The sequence below is a fragment of the Pseudonaja textilis genome, chromosome 6, assembly GCF_049901715.1.
Source record: "Pseudonaja textilis isolate UNSWEBS1 chromosome 6, rPseTex1.2, whole genome shotgun sequence".
NCBI classification, from domain to species: domain Eukaryota; kingdom Metazoa; phylum Chordata; class Lepidosauria; order Squamata; family Elapidae; genus Pseudonaja; species Pseudonaja textilis.
This window is the reverse complement of record NC_141995.1, coordinates 35,466,301-35,490,930: the sequence shown is the minus strand read 5'-3', so window position 1 is coordinate 35,490,930 and position 24,630 is coordinate 35,466,301. Positions and strand designations below refer to the sequence as shown.

General features: G+C 37.7%; 1 protein-coding gene across 5 annotated transcripts; it reads left to right on the top strand.

The window, feature by feature from the left end:
- The first annotated feature begins 2 nt into the window (after positions 1-2).
- CNOT7 (CCR4-NOT transcription complex subunit 7) lies at positions 3-23,749 on the top strand. Of its 5 annotated transcripts, XM_087936221.1 has the most exons (8): positions 3-140; positions 3,645-3,844; positions 3,981-4,076; positions 4,534-4,727; positions 7,905-8,066; positions 13,764-13,908; positions 16,836-16,946; positions 21,076-23,749. In XM_087936221.1, the coding sequence occupies exons 2-8, from the start codon at positions 3,728-3,730 to the stop codon at positions 21,202-21,204; spliced, it is 954 nt and encodes a 317-aa protein (XP_087792347.1). In that variant the 5' UTR covers positions 3-140; positions 3,645-3,727; the 3' UTR covers positions 21,205-23,749. The 5 variants fall into 5 exon arrangements, with proteins under 5 accessions (XP_087792347.1, XP_087792349.1, XP_026553732.1 ...); XM_087936223.1 differs by lacking the exon at positions 3,981-4,076 and having other exon boundaries at positions 4,534-4,672; XM_026697947.2 differs by lacking the exon at positions 3,981-4,076.
- Positions 23,750-24,630: the final 881 nt, after the last annotated feature.

Here is a 24,630-nt window from a genome sequence, read left to right as displayed (position 1 = left end):
CTGATGATGTAATGGCTTTGTGCGCTGGGAGGTTGTGGGGAAGCCGCGCGAGTGGTTTTCCGCGCTTTCTGGCTCTCCCTCGCCGCGTCGGGGCTGCCTCCGCCGCCAGGTCCCCGCTCGACTCTTTCTCCACCCCTCGCGTGAGTAACCGCTTCTTCTTTCATTAGGAAAGCTCGTGAGGAGCAGCGGCGACAGCGCTTCTCCTGTGGGTGGGTGGGTGGGTGGGCGTGTATGGGGTGTGGAGACGCAGGCGGTCGGGACAGTAAAGTGGAAGCGCGCGCGATCCGACGGGCGAACTTTTCTTTCCGTAATATGTGGGGGGGGGGGAGAGGAGGAGTCAGAAGAGAACGAACCGCGGCTGGCTCTGGGAAGTCTCCTTTCTCACCTTTGCTTTACCTTCATCCTGTGCGATCCAAGCCTGCCTTCCTTCCTTTTCGAGACAGTAAAGCTAGAGGTGTCTCTTGCCTCACCTTGAACAGATCTGCCTAGGGCAACGTCTGCCGCTCCCTTTTCCGAAGTTCCCTCCAACTCCCCCCCAATTTTTTTTTTTTTAAAAAAAGGGGGCGCGGGAAAATATAACAGTTAGATGCCGTTGACTTGTCTTTTGTTTCTGGTCATTGCAAAGACCTGTCTTTATTATCTTTCAGCAATAGCCAAGGTGTGCGTTCTGGTATACAGAGCTGAATACATGCTTCTGTCCAAGACACGATTGAGGGGTCCTCGGTGCTCTCTGAGCTTGATTGTTTTCTTAACAGAACTTTCATTACCCAAACTAGGTAACATCATCAGTGCTGACAGGGAGTTCGTTCTTAAGTCGGGATTCCCCAAGTGGATGGACTATATGGGACTATCAAAGGTTCAGGTTATTATCGCTTGTTCTATTACTATTATAGGAAGCAATGGCTATTTGAAACATGCAAGGGTCAATGTGTCTTGGAGACCCCTGACCCCTTGGGGCAGAAGCATGAAGAGCAAAGTGAGGCTGCTGGATTTTTACCTTTTCAGTGAAAGGATGAGAATAGAAAGGAAGGTATTGAAAAGAACAGCTAAAACTATTATTCACTGTTGGATTTGGGCAAGAAATGTTGTATCAAGCTTTTTCCAACCATAAGTCTTCCAGATGATTTATTCTACTCTAATAACAGCTTACATCCTGCGACAATACCTGTAACATCAAGCATTCAAGGTCCTTAGAAAGGACTTGATAGGTAGACAAAAATGCCAAATCCAGTCTGAACATCTCGCTGATTGTGCAACAAGTCATTTTATGTTTTATGCTTATTGATGTCTTTAAGATGATTTCTTGTTATCTGCAACCATTAGTTGTGAAATAGCCTAATCTGCAGGGTATAAGGTTAGGAATGGATGATTAATTTGATACAGATAATTAAACTTAAAAACTCTTTATAATGACAATGGATAATCTAGGTTACTTTAGTGACATCTGGGCATTGGTGACATATCAACAGTGTTACAGTTGTATCTGATCAGATTGTTATACAGGTAGTCCTCGACTTACGGCAACCTCCCCTCCATAAACTACTTACAATCCAGTTCCAAAGTTATAGCCATTGCAGCACTTCCACAGTTGCTTGCTCTTATGACTGACCATAGGGAGTTGTCCCCACTGCCTTGTCCCTGCAGGCCTGAAGAAAAGTGTGAGGGACTCCTGGTGCAGGAACCTGTGCTAGGCATCCCAGGGCCTTCCCGATGGTCTCCGAGACAACCCGTGCTCCACTTAACTGTATCAGGAAGACCAGGAATGGGTCATCTTAAGTGAGGTGATCATGTGGGCACTTCTCGTCAATCATGATGTTTTACCATAATGGGCAGGCTCCATTGTGGTTGTTGGTCAAGGGCTATCTAGGTTTGCATAAGTAACATGATAGATATTTCTCTAATTTTCTTAACATTTTCTGTGGCTACACTCTAAACCAGACCAAGAAAATTTAGCTTGCCTAGGAATGGTTAGCTCTATATATTTGTTCATTGCCTTGATGATGATGATGATGTTCTATGCCTTAAAACAGGGCATAGCAGTCGGGCATTCTCCAAATGATCTGAATTAGAGCTTCCATTTCCTAGCAAGCTGTGTCAGAGGACAAGAATTTTAAGGTCCAAATCAATTGGTGAATTACTAAGTGCTGTAAACATTTAGGGGGTATTACAGTCTAGAAATGTAAGTGTTTCATGTCAGATTGCTTTCTGCTTCAAATGGAGGACACTGTTTAAATATATAAAGAACAATGTTTAAATTCTTAGTCTTTAGCAATAAAAAACATTCCTAGATTGCAGGAGAAGTAAGTGTGGAACAATACTTATAATTTATAATTATTTATAATTTTCTTCAGGCATACCCAAGAAATAAGCATATTTTTTGGCAGCAGGATATAGAGCTCTTATTTTTACATTAATTGCTTATTTGTTCTTGATCAATTGACATCTTTTGTTTTACATTAGTAGTCAATATAAATACTAAACTTTATTACTGCTGATTACAAAAATGTAGCTAAACTAAAATGTCTTAAGACTGCAAATAATGATTGTTTTATTGAATTTAATTGAAGTTATTCAAAGTTGCCATCCAAAATATGCTAAACAAATCCCACAGAAATAACAGTTGAAAGTAAATTGATATCTGCATATTAGCATGACTATTAATTGAAATAAAATGATTTACTTCAAAATTAATATGAATAAATGGTGTGTATAATATACTAAAGTACTGTTATTTCATTATGGAGTCTGTGAAGAATCATAATATTGTTCTATATATCCTATTAGGTTTTATTAAGCTCTGGAAGTTATTTATTGAAGAAGTTTCTACTGTACAGATTTGCAAGCTGGATATTCATCTAACAAATAGTTCGTCTTAAGTTTTTTTTTTTTAACTTCTGAAGATTGCAAATGAGATAGTCTTAGTTAACGGAATTGTATAAGCTGGTTTATGTATATTTTTTTCTCTGCCTTTATATATTCCACTCCCTCTCTCTATATATTTCTTGTATATATACTGTAGTTGAATTTTGTGGAGTCTTTGCTGCTGTTTGAGATTAGTTGTTTGCTTGTGGTTGTTTTTTTACTAGAGTAAATAATATCTTAAGTGTTTAGAATGGATTTTGGTTTGCTCTTAGTTTATATGCAGTAGCTACTGTATGTGTTGGTAGAGATGTTTTTTCTTCTTAGTAGTTTCTTGATTAGGCTTTTGTTCACAGCTTGATTGTTTATCTGAGATGGTAGTTTCTTGAATAGGATATTGTTTACATCTTGCTTTGGTGTGCTGTTGGGGAGGTTGGAGTATTTTTGTTATTTGTTTGCTCTTTAGCTTTTTTATTGTGTCTTTTGAATGGTATGTAAATATTGCTTATCTTTTTGCGCCTGTTGGTTGATTTGTCTGAATTTAGGAATTGTCTAGTGTTTTGGAATTTAGCTTGGTCTAAATACTCAAACTATGGTTAAATCGGCCAATGTGTTGTGAAATTATGGAATTGTTTTTAAGATGTTTTTGAGGTGTTGCAGTGTTATCCTTTTCATCACCTGTGCTGGTTGTGCTATAGTGTGCTGAGTGGTCATGTACTTTTTGATAATTTTGTTTATGTTTATAAATTCATTAAAATTATTCATTTCTGGTCTTGCTGTTTTAGGTATAAAATTTAAACTTGTTTTATGAAATCAACTTTTCATCAAGTGTACCTTTTTGATGCCTGGTATCTGAAACCTCCTAATTATGCCAGCAGCCACAGTAGATCACAGCCAAAGAATCTGTGAAGTGTGGGCTTGTAACCTGGATGAAGAGATGAAGAAAATTCGTCAGGTTATACGGAAGTTTAACTATGTTGCCATGGTAAGATATTGGGATTATCTGTATTCTTCCTTGGTTACAGAGGCAGTGTAAATGATTTGTAAAAGAAAAACGTAAAGGAAATAATGCATTTCTTCAAAAATAACAAAAGATTTCCATTTTATTTATTTATATACAGTATATCCTCCCTTTATTATTTTTACAAATAACTCAAGGCTGTGAATATATCCAACACACCTTCCTCCTTATTTCCCCACAACAACAACCTTGTGAGGTGAGTTGGGCTGAAAGTGAGTGACTGACCCAAGTCACCCAGCTAAGGTGGTAGACTAGAATTCACAGTCTCCCACTTTCTAGCTGGATGTCTTAACCACTAGAACAAACTTTCTCCCATTACTGATTTCATTGGAAAAAAATGAAAGTAATTAATAAAAATTAGTTCTGCATAGGAACATGGACATATATTGTATATACAGTTCCTAGCTCTATTTGGTATGTTAATAAAATAAACTAATATTGAATAATTAGATTAATAAATAGGCTTCTTTGGATAGCTCATGGGTTTACCCATAATGCCTGAGTTAACTGCAAGACAGTAATTCAGTTCCATGTTTAGTCTTTTATATCAAGAAAAGTATACAGAACATTTAAAGCATCTAGCTATAAAAAGTGGTGAGTTGTATTGCTCTTCTAATACTTTCCATTTTGTCTTTCACATTTATGCTTTTCAGGATACAGAATTCCCTGGTGTAGTTGCACGACCTATTGGAGAATTCAGAAGCAATGCGGACTATCAATATCAGCTACTCCGCTGTAATGTAGATTTACTTAAAATAATCCAGTTAGGGTTGACATTCATGAATGAGCAAGGTGAATACCCTCCAGGAACTTCAACATGGCAATTTAATTTTAAATTTAATTTAACGTAAGTTCTGGAACTTGGTTGTGTGTCTTTAAGTGTGTAGAGTATTTTAAAATTGAATAATTTGAATAACTAGTTTTTCTGCAGAAAATACAGGAAGTATGATAAATTATACCTATATAAATTAAACTTGTTCAAGTTCTTAAAACTCATATAATGTTCAAAGTCAGATTTATTATTAATATTATTTAAAAAACCTCTGTTGGAAGCCTAGTTGAGATAGCTAGGGTTACGTCCTTTGTCTACATTCTTTAACTTTCAATTGATTGGTTTATATCAAGTATGAATGTAAGAATGCCCACATATTGAGGTTTTGTCATCCACTAGCTTTATTGTCTCTAGAATGAGCTGAGGTCAGAAGGAAATCAGCCAAAATTGGAGCCTTTGCCCAAGATTAGCTGACTTCCTCCTCATGTGGCCAAAATTTGTATTCTCCAGTTTTTTTGTTCTTTATAAGATTTTATGGATCATTTTAATTTGGTTTCTTATGGGTGTTAGGATTTACAGGAAGGGGGAAGCAATAAGAAAAGTTTGCTTCATAAGTTAATTTGTGCAGTTCTAGATGAAAGTTACTGATATTAGCTGAATTTAGTTTAAATTTAGTTTATCAAGAAGCTCTTTGAATTGAACCCAGACAATTGTTACTAGCTAATCCAGCTTCAAAAGTGGATTGGCCCACTAGCAGTCTGACTGCTACATTCTGGTCAACTGCATCTTTTGGGTGATCACCAAAGGCTATCTTACAAAAAAAAAATATGTTTCAGAAGTTTAGCGATCCAGCTGTAGAGTGATCAAGGCCTGAGTTCCATCATCAGGCTCTCCTTGTCAAGGTAGACTGCAAATGGCGCATAGTGGAGTTGTAACACATATTCCTCTATGGTTTCTGCTTGCTGGCTAAGTCTAGTCTGCTTCCTGCTTATGAACCAACTCCTACAGCAACTATATAGAGTAACTGCTATAACTGATGATACTGAATTGCCGTAATATTTTGTTGAGCGAGATGAATACTTCATAGGATTTAATCTGAACTTACTTTGCCCCATTCAGACCATGAAAGCTTTTAGGCAGGTCAGGCTTTTTCCATGTCACTTAGCAGAGGTGGTATGCTGCTGATGCCTCATCCGGATGTTAATTAATATAGGTAAGAACTCTAAGCTCTGTGGCACATTGGAGCAACAAGGGATTGAAGTGCTGCTCCCCCACAGTTATAAAGTAGAAGCATTCACTCACTATGGGTCATGGTACTAAATTCCATTGAGAGGGCTGCAGTCCTCTCCTCCAAATCTTGACAAATATAATTGACAAGAGTGATCACGGTTGTTTCTATTCCATGAATATTCCTAAATTCCAGGAGTACAAATAATGTGGATTATGCACAAGATCCTCTGCTGGTAGTTCTTCACCACTTTCTCAAAATGTTTGTTTTAAATAGTAGGTTGGAAGCTGGGGAAAAGTTGTTAAAAACAGCTGGATTCAGTCAGGACTTCTTTAGTAGGGCACACTACTGTCTCCTTTAAGGCAGGTGATATTACTTCCTCCCTAAAGAGTCATTGGTCTCACAGATCTAACTGTTTATGCCTCCTTGCCTTCCCCTACCACCCAAAGGAAACAGGAAGTATGTGGATCTAATCCACAGATAGCAGGATTCATACCATGGGGAATTCTGATCATTTCCTTGGAGTTTACAAGCTAAAGCTAATACAGATAATATCTCAAGTCTTTGCTTCGTTCATCACTCTGAATTTTATCTGTCTGGGAACCTTCTTAGAGTGGATATGAGTGACTTTATGTGCCACATTTATTCAGCGTGTCTACAGGCACTTTGTCCCACCCATCTTTTTCCAGAAGGTTCGGAATTACTCTTTAAGAGGACTACAGGTAGTCCTCAACTTACAACAGTTCATTTAGCGACTGTTGTAAGTTATAACAGCATTGAAAAAAGTGACTTATTTATTTATAACCATTTATAACCGTTGTAGCATCCCTGAGGTCAGGTGATCAAAATTCGGACACTTAGCTACTGGTTCTTATAGTTGCAGTGTCCTGGGGTCATGTGATCCCCTTTTGTGACCTTCAGACAAGCAAAGTCAATGGAGAAACCAGATTCACATATCAACTGTGCCACTAAACTGCAGTGATTCACTTAATAACTGGGGCAAGAAAGGTCGTAAAATGGGGCAAAATTCATTTAACAAATGTCTCAACAGAAATTTTGGACTCAATTGTGGTTGTATGTTTAGGGCTACTTGTATTCTTAGATGTCTTGGCAAGATGCCTGGCATAGAAATTATAAATAAAATAAATGTATTTGTTTAATTAATTAATAGGCAGTGTTTTGGGGGAGTGATTTGTGAACAAAATAGATTTTGTGTTGGTTTGAATCTGAACTCTTTATCAGTGCTCACATTGTCTTCTGGCTTTTCACAGTGGCATTCTATCAATAGCTTCATTTCCCTCAGCTCTTCAATCAGTCAAGGAGCTGCTTGTGATTTGCAGTTGGGCAAAGGCCCCACAGAAATAAGTTCACACCACACTTCAGTTGTCTCCATGTTCTGGTGATCAGCCAGGTTGTCATGAAACCTGCCTGCCAAAGAGTCCTGCTCTTTACAGAAGCCTGGGGCATCTATGATATGTCCAGTTTGACATGGAAGTGGTCTGATCAGAGTAGTAATATCACTATCACACATATTCATACCTCATCTGCTTCAAAGTAAAGATCAGGCCAAATACGTGCTCACCTGCATGATTATTTCCAACAAGCCCACAGTCTACATGAAGGCTATAAAATAGTAATGAACAAAGATCCCTGTTACTGGTTAAAGAATCATCTTTCATGATGACATAAGTTCTGTTGGAGCAATGTTACACTCAAAGCCCAAATTTGCTTCCTGCCGACATTAGGAGTAAATAGTTTGTAGGAAGTGAATGGGCGTTTGCAGTCAAATTATCAGTGTTGTGTAGACAGGAATTTTCTTTAATGAATAGCATGTATTTAGTATCACAATATGTCTTGTTTAACAGTTCTGCTACTTGGGGGGAGAGCTCTCTCTCTCTCTGCAAAACTCTTTTACAAGGATGATTTATTATCAATAATATAGGCTTTGTGCTGGTAATTCATTTAAAATTCTTTTGACAACTCTATTAACAATAGTGATTATTTTTTAATAATGCTTCTTCTAGAGAGGACATGTATGCCCAGGATTCTATAGAGCTATTAACAACATCTGGAATCCAGTTCAAAAAACATGAGGAGGAAGGAATTGAAACTCAGTACTTCGCTGAACTTCTTATGACTTCGGGTGTTGTGCTCTGTGAAGGAGTCAAGTGGCTTTCATTTCATAGGTAACCACAGCATACAGAACTATCGCTTGCTTACTTGTTTTCTTTTTCTTTTAATGAAACTTTAAGACCAAATAATGGTTTCTGTTTATTAACCTGAAGTATTAGGCTGGATGAATTCTAGATCATTTTGTAAAGACTTTGCTGCTTTAAACTTACCTCTTCAGTTTACGCTTTGGCTCCAGTGGCAACAAATAATCTGTATCTTAACTTGAGGTACTAAAGTGTCAGTCATGTAGAGAGGGAGCACTGTATTTTTCTATTTTGCTTTGACAGTTTCCCAGGTCAGAGGAAGGAACAGCCACATATATCTGCCCTTGTGTGTGTACGGTTAGCAGGTAAATGGAAACTGGAATTAGTTGATTAACATCGTTGGAAAGTCCAAATTCAGTACAGCTCTGAAGACTCTTTGATAATGCTGGTAGGGAAAATATGAAACTTTTATCTTAATTGTAATGCCAAATATTGGAAAATTAAACTTTGCTGCATGAACCTATTTTCTTATCTGGTTCCAATATTCTAGTTCTTTTGTTTTTTTTTCAACCTCCTAGGGTCCCTCTCCCCATCAGTAGAGGCATGGTCCCTTAAAATGGTTGAGACTGATGTTTGAATTATATGAATTGAAGCTTAGAGGACAGTGTAGGCATACACTCAAGATCTGAGTCATTGAGAACAATCTTGTGTCGTATATTGTAAGATCCACTTCACAATTCTTAACTAGGAAAATTGAATAGTAGATTAATTTATAAACATGTTAATTATTACATTAGTTGGGTTGTTGAGAAGAAAGCTGCTAAAGGTTGGTTTTGGCAGGCACAAATATTGGAATGTTTTCTGGAACAGATTAATAGCAGAGATTTGCCTTAAAATGAATCATCTTGTTCATGATAGTGTAGATGGGCTATCAAGCCATTCTGATACACAGGTTTGAACATTTCAGGAATCCAGGTGCTTTGAAATGAAAATGGTTTGTAGCAAATGTTCTTATCTGGGAGTGCCCAAAATATGTATTGTGCAATTTGTCTTTAATACAGTATTCCAGTGAGGGAAGAGTGCTTCACCACCATTAGTTGAGTTTAAATTCTGTTTTGAACAATTGGAATTCGATTGATTTTTAAGGTGTTGATCATATAGCTGTTGATGGAGAATTGTTATTGTGTGGGGTTCAAAATACTGTTAGAGAAATGATAGAAAATTTTTCTCAAAGGTGTTTTTTTTCTTCAAGGGGTAATTGGACTTCTCTCCTCCTCCTCCTCCTCCTCCTCCTCCTCCTCCTCCTCCTCCTCCTCCTCCTCCTCCTCCTCCTCCTCCTCCTCCTGGAAAAACAGTTCAGTTGCCTTTTGAAGAAAAAAGCACTTTTGAGACATCTATGGCCTGGATGACTGAGAATCTTCACAGATAGAAAATATACATTGTACAGCAGATAGACCTGTGTTGCCATTTGACCGGTTTTCAATACGTTTTACGAAGATGTCTTCTAAAGTCTCCACTTTTATTTTAACTGTGTACAACTAAAAAATGGAATTCTTAGTTCAAAGGCCTCCAAACTTGGCAACTTTAAGACTTGTGGACTTCAACTCCCGAAATTCCTCAGCCAGCTAAGTCCACAAGTCTTAAAGTTGCCAAGTTGGGGGACCCCTGTCTTAGTGTGTTAGCAGGCTTTGTATGGTTAGGAAGTCAATTATGTTTTTGTTCTTCCGGTTTATCAGATTAGTTACTATTCACACCCTTCTTCTGCCTCTAGCTGCCAGGCAAATTGCAGCAGTATGTTTGGAGCTGGGAGAGTCCTCTTCCATAAAAGAGGAGAGACGTGTAAGCTAGTGGCTTTCAATCTCTGCTTGTTAATTCCACTCTAAAGCATCATTCCCATTGGAAGGGTTTGGGAGAATAGATTTACTTATAGGAATTGGTTCCCTGCTTGTTAGATAACTTCAACTTTCAGCTGTTTTCTGGGGTTGGCTGTAGCTTTGTTGTGGGAAATGTACAATGTCTCTTCCTTCTTTTTCCTTTGACGATTACTAAAGTCTCAGAGTTTTCTTTGTTCTTTCTATATGTTGAGTGTTGCAGTAAGTACGTATTGTACCCTATGACTATTAGTACCTTATGATTCTTGATGAATGTATCTTTTCTTTTATGTATACCGAGAGCATTTGCACCAAGACAAATTCCTTGTGTGTCCAATCACACCTGGCCAATAAAAGAATTCTAATTCTAATAAGGCAACAAAAGGCTAGTATTTAAAACAATAGATTAAGGATAAGGTAATTAAAAAGCTTCTTTTGTAGGAGCTCTTCACAGTGGCTGCTGCCTCTTTGCTATCCTGGCTCCTCCTCTTATGACAATTTTTAAACACTTAAAAATTATAGTACTTTTTTGTAGTTTGATTCATTTTCTGTCTTGCTGGAAAATGGGTGTGCTTTTATTGCTTTCATCTAAAACTAGATGGCAGGAAGTAGTAGGTACATCTACTGCTGCCACTGTTACTATATGTGAATAATTGTTTTTCTAGTTGGAGATGATTTGGTGTGAATAAAATTCATTATTGTGATAAGATGAAAGGGAACATTGTTAGGTGAAATTAGCAACCCAAAAATAAAAATACTTTGGGAGCTAGATGTAACAAGCTGGGTGTCCATACAACAAATAAAGCGATGAGGAACAATTTATGAATCCTTTAGAATTCTTTCTAATCCTGCAGTGTTGTGATCTCCACTTCTAAATTTTAAGAAGTTTCTGGTTGAATAAAACAATAAAACTTTGTCATCTCTTTACTGAATATATTAAACTAATACATGTTTCCTTTAATGTAAAACTATGTAAAGCTTTGGATTTGGTAATTTCAGCAGTTAATAAACCCAAATAGAGTTATAAGGAATGTAAATCATGCCTCCAGTCTCTGACCTTTCAAATGATCCAGTAAGATACCATGTTTGGTGGTATCAAAGGTTGCTGAGAGGTCTAAGAAGACCAAAAGAAGTACATTATTCCCAGAGTCATCAACCTTAATACTTAGGCTTGAATTCTGATAGCAAAGGAACCAGATGTTTTTCTAGGGCAGTGATGGCTTACCTTTTTGTCATCGTGTGCAAAAAGTGTGCCTGTGCACGCGCATGTGTGTCTGCACCCATAATGCAATGCGTGTGCGACCCTACACCATGTGCCTATATGCATGCGACCCCCTTGCATGCACCCCACCCCTTGCACATGTTAGTGTCTCCCCCCCCACATGCATGCACAGCAGATATCCAAAAATCAGCTGGCTGGCGGGAGATACGCATGCATGTGCAGTTGGATCTGTTGTAGTAATAGAATTTTTCAAGTGTGATTGTACTTCTCCTGAGTTTCTTCTTAGATTCCTCCTCAGGAGATAAAGAGTACTTATCTTTGTTTATATAAGTTTTTAAATATTTGCTTCAAGGCTGTGGCCCTGTCTCTATATTACTAAACCCGGCAGTCTGCTATAGTTCAGAGCTTTCAGTTTTAGCTATAACTTATTTCAGTTAATAGAACCAAAAACTGAAGGAAGGACTTCAAAAGCCACATACTATTTCTTTACAATGTTGACATGTTTGTTTATCAAACAGGGCAATATAAAGCAGTGATCTAGGGTAGAATAACTGGGTTAGAACTATTTCTCAACAAGAATATTGGTACTAACAACTCAATCTTCCAGTTTGTGCAGGACATGCTTGTCATAGAACTAGGTTATGAAGTCATGAGATTAATTGCCCTATAATTAGTGGGAGAGTTTTAGTTACCTTTCTTAAAGAGTGGAATACAGGTAATCCTTGACTTACAACCACAATGGAGGCCAAAATTTCTCTTGTTAAATAAGATGTTTGTTAAGTGAATTTTGTACCATTTTAAAACTTTTCTTGCCACAGTTGTTAAGTGAGTCACTGCAGTTGATCAGTTAGCAATCTGGTTGTTAAGTGAATCTGGTTTTCCCCATTGACTTTACTTGTCAAAAGGTCACAAAAAGCAATCACATGACCTTGGTCATAAATATGAACCAGTTGCCAAGCATCTGAATTTTGATCACTATCTGTAATAATGCTTCTATTATAGCCTTTGGGCCGATGATCTGTGAAATTTATGATTGAGAATCTAACTAAGATAGGATCCCGTTATTTTGGATTATCCTTAAATAAGTCTCTAGGAAGGTAATATTCACCTGGAGTTTTGTTGTACGGGAAAGCTTTTATCAGTGGTTAGATCTTTTTTCTAGATGACTGGAGGCTATGATTGTGTATCACTCAAGCTCTCAGATTAAATTGGTATTAGTACACTCATGTAAGGAAGCATGTAAGAAATGTAAGTACTGCTCCCTCTTTGACTTGGATTCCCTTGTATTTGGGATGCATGGATGAGTAGATGGGATTTCTCTGTATATAAACCACTATTTACTAACCTCCAGAAAGTCAACGTGTCCTTATAGTTTGTAGCAACATTTGGTATAATGATTTCTTCTTTATTAGGGATTTTTAGTTTTTTTTTTTTTTAAATTAGTATGATATGCTAAGCAAATTCTACTTTTTAATATTAGAGTTTGTTCAGTGCTTAATATCAAAGCAGAATTACTGGACTGAATGTTACTCAGTTTGCTGGAATTTTGAGTCAATCTTGATTTCAAGCATCCTGCTATTTGTAGGAGGCAGATCAAGAATAGAAATAGGCTTATTTTTACTTGCTGGTTATAGTCAAAGTTCTTAACATTGTTTTAGTGTTTTTTCATATAAAGATTACTTATTCACTTTTTAAGATAAACTATAGAAGTTAATGTAAGCATTATTAAGAACCATTAACTATACAATATTTATTTTAATGATAACTCTGACATGTCCTTTGAAGGCGTATATCAGAGCAAATACATTTTGCAACTGCATACATTACTATCAATTCCAAAGACTACATTTTACAATCTTTCTAGGCAGCTGTCTACAACAGTTTGAATCCTCTTTAGGATGTATGTAGAAATCTATTATTAACTTTTAATCACTATCAAGGAATATACAGTATTATCTTTGAATACTATATAAGGTATAGCATCTTAAAAAAACCTATTTTCCCCATAAAAGCCTTAACTGTTTTTTATCAGATTAAGTGAAATAGTCACTTGGTAAAGGTATACTTTAGTATGTTAGGTTTTTCTCTATATTTGTAATTTTGCTGTGAATCACATTTACAAATACTGCACTATAAAATATTTCTTTAAACAATTGATATTCATTGATGTAAAATAAATATTTGATAGTTATGTATGTGGGAATGACCCCGCTTTGTGTAAAGATATGTATGAGGGATATTTAATAAACAACTTAATTTTATAGTATGCAAACCTGATTTGGATAGCAAGTAGAAATTATGTTTTGCCAATTTGGAGATAATGGTAATGATTTTCTGTAAACCCAAATTCTTTGTGCATAGGAATAGAATTAATGCATAGATTTGGAGTTCTTTCCAGGCTCAATGCAACATTTAAGCACCAGAGTTTTCTGTAACTTCAGAATTATATTCAAATCAATCCAATATATATACACAATTCTACTTATAAAATAGTAGATTGCCATGATTTTAATGTTACAAGGAATGCATGTGAAGAGAAAGCATATATAAAATGGTTGTTAAATTTCTGTTGATCTGGAATGTTTTGCCTTCCTAATCTTAAATCTGTTTATTGCTGTTTATGATTATTTGCAGTGGCTATGACTTTGGATATCTGATCAAGATCTTGACAAATTCCAATTTACCAGAAGAAGAGCTAGACTTCTTTGAAATACTGAGGCTATTTTTCCCTGTCATTTATGATGTGAAGTACCTCATGAAGAGTTGCAAAAATCTCAAGGTAATTCCTTCTGCTATATTTAGAGTTTTATAGAGAAATAATATACAAATTAATTTTGTCTGTTTTACTCATGGGCAGTTGTAAATAGTTATCTTTAGAATCTGTTCTTGTAGAGAAATCCATGCAATGGGAACCTCTTAAAAAGATGCCCATGAGAAGGATATTAATGTATCCCAGTAATTTTTAATAAAACTAATAGTTATGTGGATCCAATAAGTAAGCTATAGGTTTTGTACATTAAGAAAGAAATCATAGAACCAGCTTCTGATCTATAAAAATATACTATAGACCCATGCATTCAGACTTGTGAGACACTTTTGAGGTGGCTGTAATTTAAGTATGAAATCAGTTCACACAACAGCTGTATGGAAATATCAGTGTGAAACTTTTGATGCAGCCATTAGCAAGTCTCGTTTCTGCCCTTGCATTCTCTTAGATACCAGCAGAGGCAAATAAAAGATTGCAGCTCTTTGTTATTTATTATGACAAGACGAAGCTAAATAGCACTGATGAGAAAAGATAGTAATAGCAGTTGTTTTTCATTTCCAAGAGAAATGAGTCATGAGAAATGAGCCTTTTCATCTCAAGATTTTATCCAATGCTCTTTCACTGATTGAATTCCATTTCTTTAGCAATTCTACAATTGAGTACGCATGCAGTTTATCAAGTTGTCAGTTAACAGTGTATGATCAGAAGTGTTGAACATATTGAAACATAGAGGACAAAGTTAATGTCACATTTCTCCATATAGAAGTCAGTTGGGCTACTAACTGGCTTGTTCTGTTAGCTTGGTATCTAGAGGCAAGGCACCTGAAGGATAAGTACACATTGGAATGGAGACATGAAGGACAAACAGCCAAGTGTATTATGATTGTTGCTGTGGTTTTTACAAACATAAGGAAAGAAAAAGTCCTGCATACCGACTGCTGTTGAGATGACTTGAAGCAAAGCTGATTTAATATAAAAAGAATTAACATATTTTTGTAAGCAAAGAAGTCAGAGATAAATTGACTTTTGACTGTGATGTAGCTAAATACTGGTTTAACAAATAACTGGTCACCAGTGATAATATTGATGAGCCAGATGTAAACATAATTATTCAGTGAATCTATAGTTATTGCTATGTGTTGTTTGGAGACAGTGGATATTAATTTTAAAAAAATTGAGAGTGGATATATACCTGGGTCTATTCAGTGCCTTTGGGTTCCAGAATTCTATCTCCTCTTCAGCCTATCACATACATACAGTTTCTTTTCAGCTCCATCATCCCTGATTTATCCTATATTCTGTGTTCTTCGGTTTCAATTTAAAATTGTCTTTCTTAATTCTCACCACTGGTGTTCAAACATGGTGGAAAAACATGAACGTATGTGTAATAAAATAGGGCAACATTATACAAGCAAGGATTGTTCATTGGTAAAGTTTTACTGTTTAGCATAAGGATTGAAAATATTTTTTTAGAAAACTCCTTTGTTTGCCTTGCTCAATTTTACTCATCCTTCAAAATGTTTTGACAGCTCCCATCGTTAAAGATTCACACATCTTTTGTTTATTTTTGAACCATATAGTACTTGATCTAAATATATTTTTAAAAAGGTAGTGGATTTTTTTAAAAGGAGAAATACGAAGCAGTTTTCTGTTAACAGCTTGCTGGCATTTTGAAATTCTGGCTATGCGAAGAAGGGAGTAGGAGTTTCTCAAGTTGGCCACATCAAATGTAAAAGGTTTAAACAAAAAACCAGGGACTTCTGTCAGTTTTGTCCAGTGTTTACATGCAAAGCTCATACTGGATAATAAATTATTTGAACTTTTATAATAAGCCACAGTTGTAAAGAAAGAAGGCACTGAGAAAAGTTTATCTGGCTTAATTTTACTATGCATATACAAGATGAAGATTAGACTGTCCTAGTCTAACCTAGTATGTAATAAGTATTTGTAATAAGGTTAACCCAGGTAAACCTTTCTTAGTGTAAGGTATTCTATTTTTCTATTAATTAGATTATTTCACTTAATCAGTTTTATTAGGGATCCTTTTTTAAAGGGATTAGTTTGAATAATGAATTCCATTACTAATTGCTATAAACAGACAGCCCAAAATATGGTACCCTTACATCTTCCAAGTGGGAAACATGGATATGCTGTATAATCAGTGACAGGAAATCTTTTCACAGTTCCTTTTCCAGGGTTTTTCAAGAGCCTGAAGAATTTTCATTTTTCACAAGCACTGCCTGCCTCAGGTTTTCACCCTCTTAAGGGTAATGCTTCAACAATCCAAAATTCAGCCAAACTTCTGCAAGCAGGAGTATAAGTTGCAGATACTTGTACACGTTTAGCATGAAATTGGAAAATCAGGAATATTTAAGTCAAGTTTCCAAAGTTGTTTTGATAATGTTTAAACTGTCCAGTTATTTGACAGTGAGATGGGCGGAATATAAATTTAAATATCCACTGCCGCGTGCAAACTTTACGGCACTCTATAGTAAAATATTAAGTAAAATATTAAGTGCTTCTCTTAGCCATTGCAGCCATTGCTCACCCTTATATGCATATGTGCATATATTTTAACATTTGATCCCCTCCCCCCCATTTCCTGTCTTGGTGAATAACTAAGCAAAGTGGGAAGATGGTTGGGATTTTGGTTTGAAAATGCTTGTTGTATACAGGCAATCTTCAACTTATAACAGTTTGTTTAGTGACCATTCAAAATTATAACAGAACTGAAAAAAGTGCCTTTCCCTGGTGGAAAGGCTTGAATGATAATAAACAAAGAGTTCTGAAGGCCTTTGCTGTCATAATTTGCTATAGTGTTAAAGAACATGTGACTAGGACTAGGACTGAAACTAAAAGTGTAGATCTTCAAATTGTTTTCTCATTGCCTGCTGTCATATTTTCAACTGTTCTAATTATACCGCAATCTTCCTTTTCAGGGTGGATTACAAGAAGTTGCTGAGCAATTAGAGTTGGAAAGGATAGGTCCTCAGCATCAAGCAGGATCTGATTCTCTACTAACAGGCATGGCTTTCTTCAAAATGAGAGAGGTAAATGTGTGTGTGTGTGTGTGTGTGTGTGTGTGTGTGTGTGTACACACACAAGTGTTTTCCTGAAAATAAGACCGTCTTATATCCACTGCTCAAAAAAATAAAGGGAACACAAAAATAAGACGTCCTAGATCTGAATGAATGAAATATTCTTATTAAATATGTTGTTCATTACATAGTTGAATGTGCTGACAACAAAAGCACACACAAATTATCAGTGGAAATCAAATTTAGCAACCCATGGAGGTCTGGATTTGGAGTTACACTAAAATTTAAAGTGGAAAAAAACACTACAGGCTGATCCAACTTTGATGTAATGTCCTTAAAACAAGTCAAAATGAGGCTCAGTAGTGTGTGTGGCCTCCATGTGCCTGTATGACCTCCCTACAACGCCTGGGCATGCTCCTGATGAGGTGGCAGATGGTCTCCTGAGGGATCTCCTCCCACACCTGGACTAAAGCATCCCCCAACTCCTGGACATTCTGTGGTGCAATGTGGTGGATGGAGCGAGACATGATGTCCCAGATGTGCTCAATTGGATTCAGGTCTGGGGAACGGGTGGGCCAGTCCATAGCATCAATGCCTTTGTCTTGCAGTAACTGCTGACACACTCCAGCCACATGAGGTCTAGCATTGTCTTGCATTAGGAGGAATCCAGGGCCAACCGCCAGCATATGGTCTCACAAGGGGTCTGAGGATCTCATCTTGGTACCTAATGGCAGTCAGGCTACCTCTGGCTGGTAGGGGTAGCCACATGGAGGGCTGTGCGGCCCCCTAAAGAAATGCCACCCCACACCATTACTGACTCACTGCCAAACTGGTCATGCTGGAGGATGTTGCAAGCAGCAGAACATTCTCCACGGTGTCTCCAGACCCTGTCACGTCTGTCACATGTGCTCAGTGTGAACATCTGTGAAGAGCACAGGGCGCCAGTGGCGAATTTGCCAATCTTGGTGTTTTCTGGCAAATGCCAAATGTCCTGCACGGTGTTGGGCTGTAAGCACAACCTCCACCTGTGGACGTTGGGCCCTCATACCACCCTCATGGAGTCTGTTTCTGACCGTTTGAGCAGCCACATGCACATTTGTGGCCCGCTGGAGGTCATTTTGCAGAGCTCTGGCAGTGCTCCTCCTGTCCCTCCTTGCACAAAGGCGGAGGTAGTGGTCCTGATGCTGGGTTGTTGCCCTCCTACGGCCTCCTCCACGTCTCCTGATGTACTGGCCTGTCTCCTGGTAGCGCCTCCATTCTCTGGACACTAAGCTGACAGACACAGCAAACCTTCTTGCCACAGCTCGCATTGATGTGCCATCCTGGATGAGCTGCACTACCTGAGCCATTTCTGTGGGTTGTAGACTCCGTCTCAGGCTACCACTAGAGTGAAAGCACCGCCAGCATTCAAAAGTGACCAAACCATCAGCCAGAAAGCATAGGAACTGAGAAGTGGTCTGTGGTCACCACCTGCAGAACCACTCCTTTATTGGGGATGTCTTGCTAACTGCCTTCCACCTGTTGTCTATTCCATTTGCACAACAGCATGTGAAATTGATTGTCAATCAGTGTTGCTACCTAAGTGGACAGTTTGATTTCACAGAAGTGTGATTGACTTGGACTTAAATTGTATTGTTTAAGTGTTCCCTTTATTTTTTTGAGCAGTGTGTTTTTTTGCCACCCTAAAAAAAAGGCACCAGGGGGATGTCATCCTCTGACTAACCTCACTGGTGCGCATTGCCCCTGGCCTCCTTTTCACTATCAGAGGCCTTCAGGAACTACTACTGCAGCCGGCTAGGCTTTCCTGAAGGCCTCTGCAGCTGATAACAGAGCTCCAGATCGATACAGAGTCCTTCAGGATACCCATGTAACCGGTATGAGGCGGGGTGGGTGGGAGTGAGCTTCCCTGAATGCTGGTTTACCTACCACCATCCATCCATCCATGCGGAACAGCCTCGCAGCGGTTGCTCCAACAACCTTAGCTAACGATCTGTGTCTGCTGTGCCGCAGAAAGGCTGGGAGGCCAAGCGACACCGCACATGCCTTGCACCGGCTGAACAGTCACACCAGCCATCCACAGTTTTTTTAACTGGTATTTATATTGTCCTGACCCACACGGCCTGGTGCAGCAAAAACCAGCTGTCTTTTCTTTGCAAAAAAAGTCTCTTGTTGCAGGAGGTTTTGGATTCTGTGCTCTTGCCTGGGATATTTGCAAGCTCCTCTTTCCAAATACCACACTGAAACAAAAGTGACTTGTGCCCGTTTTAATCATGCGATACGCTGGAGCCTTTTTGACGATCGGCGGGAAAATGGGGAGGAGGATTTTCTTGCCTGTCCTCCTTTGTGCTGAACTTGAGAAAAGGAAGACAGGCAGGAAAATCCCCCTCCCCATTTTCCTGCCAATCCAACGAGGGACTTTTTTTTGCAAAGAAAAGGCAGCTCTTCTTTGCTGCACCTAGCCACATGGGTTGGGACAAAATAAACACTGGTAAAAAAAAATGTGGATGGCTGGTGCAACCGTTTGTTTGGTCAACATGAGGTGTGTGGGGTGCATCCCTTGGCCTCCCGGCCTTTCTGCAGCTGCAATGCCATAGCAGAAGTGGCCCAGTGGCTGGGGTTGTTGGAGCAGCTGCAGCAAGACTTTTCCATGTGGATGGATGGTGCGACTTACCATACATAAGCCGGCATGTGGTTTGCATCCCTCGGCCTCCCAGCCTTTCTATGGTCGCAATTCCACAGCGGAAGTGGCCTGGTGGCCGGGGTTGCTAGAGTGGCTGCTACGAGGCTGTTCCGTGTGGATAGCTCGGTTTCCCTGCCTCATACCGGCACATTTGGGCGGAGGAGGGGGGAATTAAGACACCACCCTCCGAAAATAAGCCCTACCCAGTTTTCCGGAGGTCATAAGAAAATAAGACCTAGTCTTATTTCAGGGGAGTGTGTGTATGTGTGTGTGATAATATTGATGGTGCTGAAGGAGGAGATGGGTCCTCATAGTTACAGCTGTCACAGCAGTCATGTGATTGCAATTTGGGTACTTGGCAACTGCTTGCAATTATGACATTGTAGTGTCTCATACTATTGACTTCTGATAAATGAAATCAATGGGGAAACTGGTTGGAGGTTGCAAATGATGATCATGCTTCAGTTGTGTGAGATATGCCTTATGACAGCAACTAGAACTTGATGCATCTGTCTGCCTAAATCAGCAAGGCCAGGTAATAATTGCATTTTATAACACATTGCTCAGCAGTACTCTTGTTGGTCCCAATTACCATTATTGAGGACTACCAAATTATTAGATTAATAATAATGGTAAATTAAATTATAATTTACTATTATAAATTATAATTTACTATTATAATTAACTACAATTAAATTATAATTAATAGTAAATTATCCAAGGTCCATCCAAGGTCAACTTGAAGTGTTGCTTCTAAACTTTAAAGTCTTAGTGGGCTTAGTACTACATTGCTTCATAAGCAGACTATTTGAGGATTAAACCTGATGACAGAAAACTCTCAGCAATTTGGCACATGAGCATGAGAAGTAGGGACTATTCTGAGATAGTTGAAGTTGAGAGATCACTGAAGAATCTTGTCACTAAGTGCTTTCATAGAAACCACTGACATGTTATTCTAGAAGGCTATTCATTCATAAAACTTACTTTGCTTTTGACAGTTCTCATTTATAAGATCTTTTACATTTTTCTATTCAGCTAAATGACAGTCCATCTTTGATTGATCTTGAAAAGCTAAGCAAGAGATAACTTCATTAGTAGGAGAGATACCAAAATACAGCATCTAAGCTGCTCTTGGCAAGACAGAGAAGTTTTAAGTTTTAAAAAGAAACTTGAAATAAAATGACAAGCAATTTGTATAGTTGCAAGAAAACCATACAGATGTGTCTTTGCCTGTTTTGGTTTTTGTTTCATATCCATTATGTTACTCTTGTTAAGATCTTATTTTTTGTGGCAGAGTGATGATTGTGGCTTATTCTTTTCTCAATACACTTCAAGAAATATAAACTGTGGGAGATATATTTTATTTAAATTCTATATTTGATCTGAAAAGATTTTTTTTTGATACAGGTATGTGCCTCCAAAAATAGGAGAATAATAATTTGTCCTTTAAATTTTCTTCAGATGTTCTTTGAAGATCACATTGATGATGCCAAGTACTGTGGTCATTTGTATGGTCTTGGTTCTGGGTCATCTTATGTACAGAATGGAACAGGAAATGCATATGAAGAAGAAGCCAACAAACAATCATGACATGAAATGAGAAGGCACTTTTTCTAAGTTCGATATGGTTGTACATAGGTTTTATCTCTGGTTGAATTCCTTGGACAATAAGGCATTCTTTTCCTCTTTATCAGCACACTTTTCTCTTGCCTTTGTATGTACTAAACCTGACTGTTCCTGTTCCAGGCCTTTGACCTTGATATATAGGCATTTCTGGATTAAATGTTGCCATGTACCTTGCCCATCTGTACAGAAGCACGTGTAGGAACAGTGTGGTAGATAGAAGAGGGAAGCTAAAATGATAATGACATTTCTAGTAAACTTTAATTGGCTTTTGTATTGGTTTATTATCCTGGCCCTTTCCCCTCAAACCTGGGCAAGTGATGATTGTAATCAATTTCCCCATTGGATGTTAATCCCTTCTGATGTACAGGGATTTTAGTTATTCATAATTGTGGACCATCACATTTGCACTTTAGAAGAGTGACTCTGAGTCAGATCCTCTGTTTTATCTGAAGTTTTGAATATTCTTTCCTGACATAGAAAAAGAGTTCATCTGCCAGCATTGCTTCTTCCAGGTCTCAAATACATTGAACAAAGCCACAGTCATTGCCTAATCTCTTCAAACTTACAGGTATCTTAGCAGCTACTATAAAACTGGCGTTTTGTCTTCCAAATATTCCCGCCAGCTCTCTGATGGAAGCAACTAGGTGGAATCATGAAGAGTCTCTCGAGGATACTTTCTTGAATTGAGAGTCTCTTTCATGGGGCCTAAATTTGCTGGGCAGTTTTTATGAGGTATGATTAGGAGAACTTCCTTGTGTATTCTCCTCCATTTGAAGCAAGCTTTATAGCAGCCTTCTCCTCTATGTTGCAACCTTCAGGTTTATTGGACTATGACTTCTAAAATGTGTGGAATATATAGAAGTTGATAGCCAAATATTTAAAGGGCACTGACGGGTGGAAAAGGGTGCTGCGTTGCAGCCTTATGGAAGGTATGTGTGTCCTTTTGTGCTTGTGTCTGAAAGGAATAATTGAAAGATGGAATGCTGCAGTTAAAATAATTGAAAATTGTCGATCCATTTCCTTATTCCCATTTCAATAAGTTATAGCCTAAATACTTTTCTATTTTAAAATATTAATTTATTGTCTACATAAATGGATAAACACAATATAAGTAAGAGATCCAAAGATAAATAGGAAAATAAGTCCTTTTTGGGAGCTGCAACACAAGACATTTGTTGTAAAACAACAAATTTATTTCTACCTAATAAAGTTACCTAAGGCTTGTAAGACTAGTTTATTTTTTGAGTCTATCTTAGCAGTATATTTTATAGGTGTTTTATTAAAGAACCACGAAGTACTTTCCTGACCATGCAGAGCAGGCTCATAAAAAGCAATTGTGAAGGAAGACTTTTATTAATATGGAATAGCTAAATCTTATCCTGAAATGATGGAGTGCTGATGGCAGCATTTGGCATGTCATCTACACTGAAAATCAATGGGAGTAAATCTTAATGTACAAATTGATATACCTACCATGTACTTTAATATGTTTTCCTTTATCCTCATAAAGTTACAACAATGTAACTGGGCGGTCCTTTTTCTTTTAAGGAAAAACTGCAAAGACATTTGCATAAGAGGGTATTTGTTTTTAAAGCTTTTGTAAATAAAGGCTTCAATAATGTTTTCTTACATATTTAAGAGACTTGTGGTTTTGATTTAAAACCCCACTGGCATGTTTGTTTACCTATCTAGCCTCTTAACATTTTTGTCATCTGAATTCAGAGTGGTCTGTTAGTCATACATTGGCTACTCCAGGTATCATCGCTATAGTCACTTTAGAGTACTCAAAATGTGATTGAACATAGCAAGAGCAAATCTTTGATTTCCATGCTTGTTAAGAACTGGCTATAAAAATTTTGCTGTTCATCAGTGAAGTGGGAAGGACCTGAAAGTCAAATGTTGTGCATGGGTGTAATTTCTCATTCAATAGCAATAACCTGCCTTACTAAGCTTACTTGAATTTATGCAGTCCAGCAACTAGGTGAGAAGGTTAACATGCCGTCAGATAGTTTTGAAGACTAAACGTTTTTCATGTAACTTGTTGGCAGCTACAGACCCTAATATTTGCTGCTTGTGATTTGCCAAGTGACAAAAAATCGATTATGCTGTAAACATAGCAGTTCTGTAGTTAGTGTTCCTGCTGATGAGAGATTTGTATATTTAAGTTCAGGTAATGACTGGACTATTTTATACCAGGTTGACAATAGATTGTGCCTTGATGAAGTACTAATCATAAATGCCTCTTATCCATCACACTGTTGAAAAAAAACTCACTGAATTCCACACAAATCGATATCTGAACTATAGCATGTTGGACTTATTTCATCATGAAGTAAATAGTAGTGGATTTTCTTCACTGAGCATACCTTTTATGATGTTGGCAATGGAATAATTTACTGATGTTTTGTACGAAAGCAAGGAGAAAATGAAATAAATTCCTAATTCATACAATGGAATTTCGATGCAAATATTTCACAAGGCTGTTGAATAAAATGAGAAGAAAGCTGCCTCAAAGAGCATCCTTCAGTTTCATCCCTTTCAGGAACCACAATGTGCTAAAAATTGCTTCTTATTGCTCTTAAAGAATTTTCACTTATAGAGGGCTCTGGCTTTTTTGTTTATGCATTGTGAGACTGTCATACCTCCATTCGTTATGGGCCACAATGGGATCCTTTCAGATTAAGGAGTGTATTTTTAAAAAGTGTTCATCACAAGGACAGATCAGAAAATGAGCATGTTGGCTGATTGAGATTGAATCCTACTCTTTGTGCCACTCTTATTGTTCCTTCCTAATCTGAAACAGTACAATTTAGCCATGTTTGCATAATGGCCATAATGTGGTTACTACTTAGCATGAATTTACAAGCTTGCAACTTCTGGTTTTTGCCAAGCCACCAATTTTCTCAAAATGCTGGTCCAATTTGGGCCATGGGTTGTATAAACCTTTTCCTCTGGAAGTCTGTAATGTGGTATGTCATGGCTCCAACTTTTACTTCCAATTATGTTACATTGAAATTTACTTTGGGATGAGTTTACAAATTTACCTTTGTGTTCTGGAAGTTTAATTTTTTTCCAGAAGTTAACATAATACAAATGTTAGTGTTTGGGGATAAACCCCCGAGCTGAGTGCACAGCAGCAGTCAAGCCAGGCAGCCAAATGAGAGTGAGGCTGGGCCCTAGAGTATACACACACTTGAGACAAATACACTGTTTGTGGTTTAAATAGGTATTTAATTCATACAGAGATTAAGAATAGTCATTCAGTCCATATGTCAGTATCCAGTTTATCAATCCAGTTATCAAGTCCATTTACAGTAAATACAATGTCCTTATCTGCTTGTAATCTTCTCTCTATGATACCTTTCTCACCAAGACAATGCTGAATCCTCA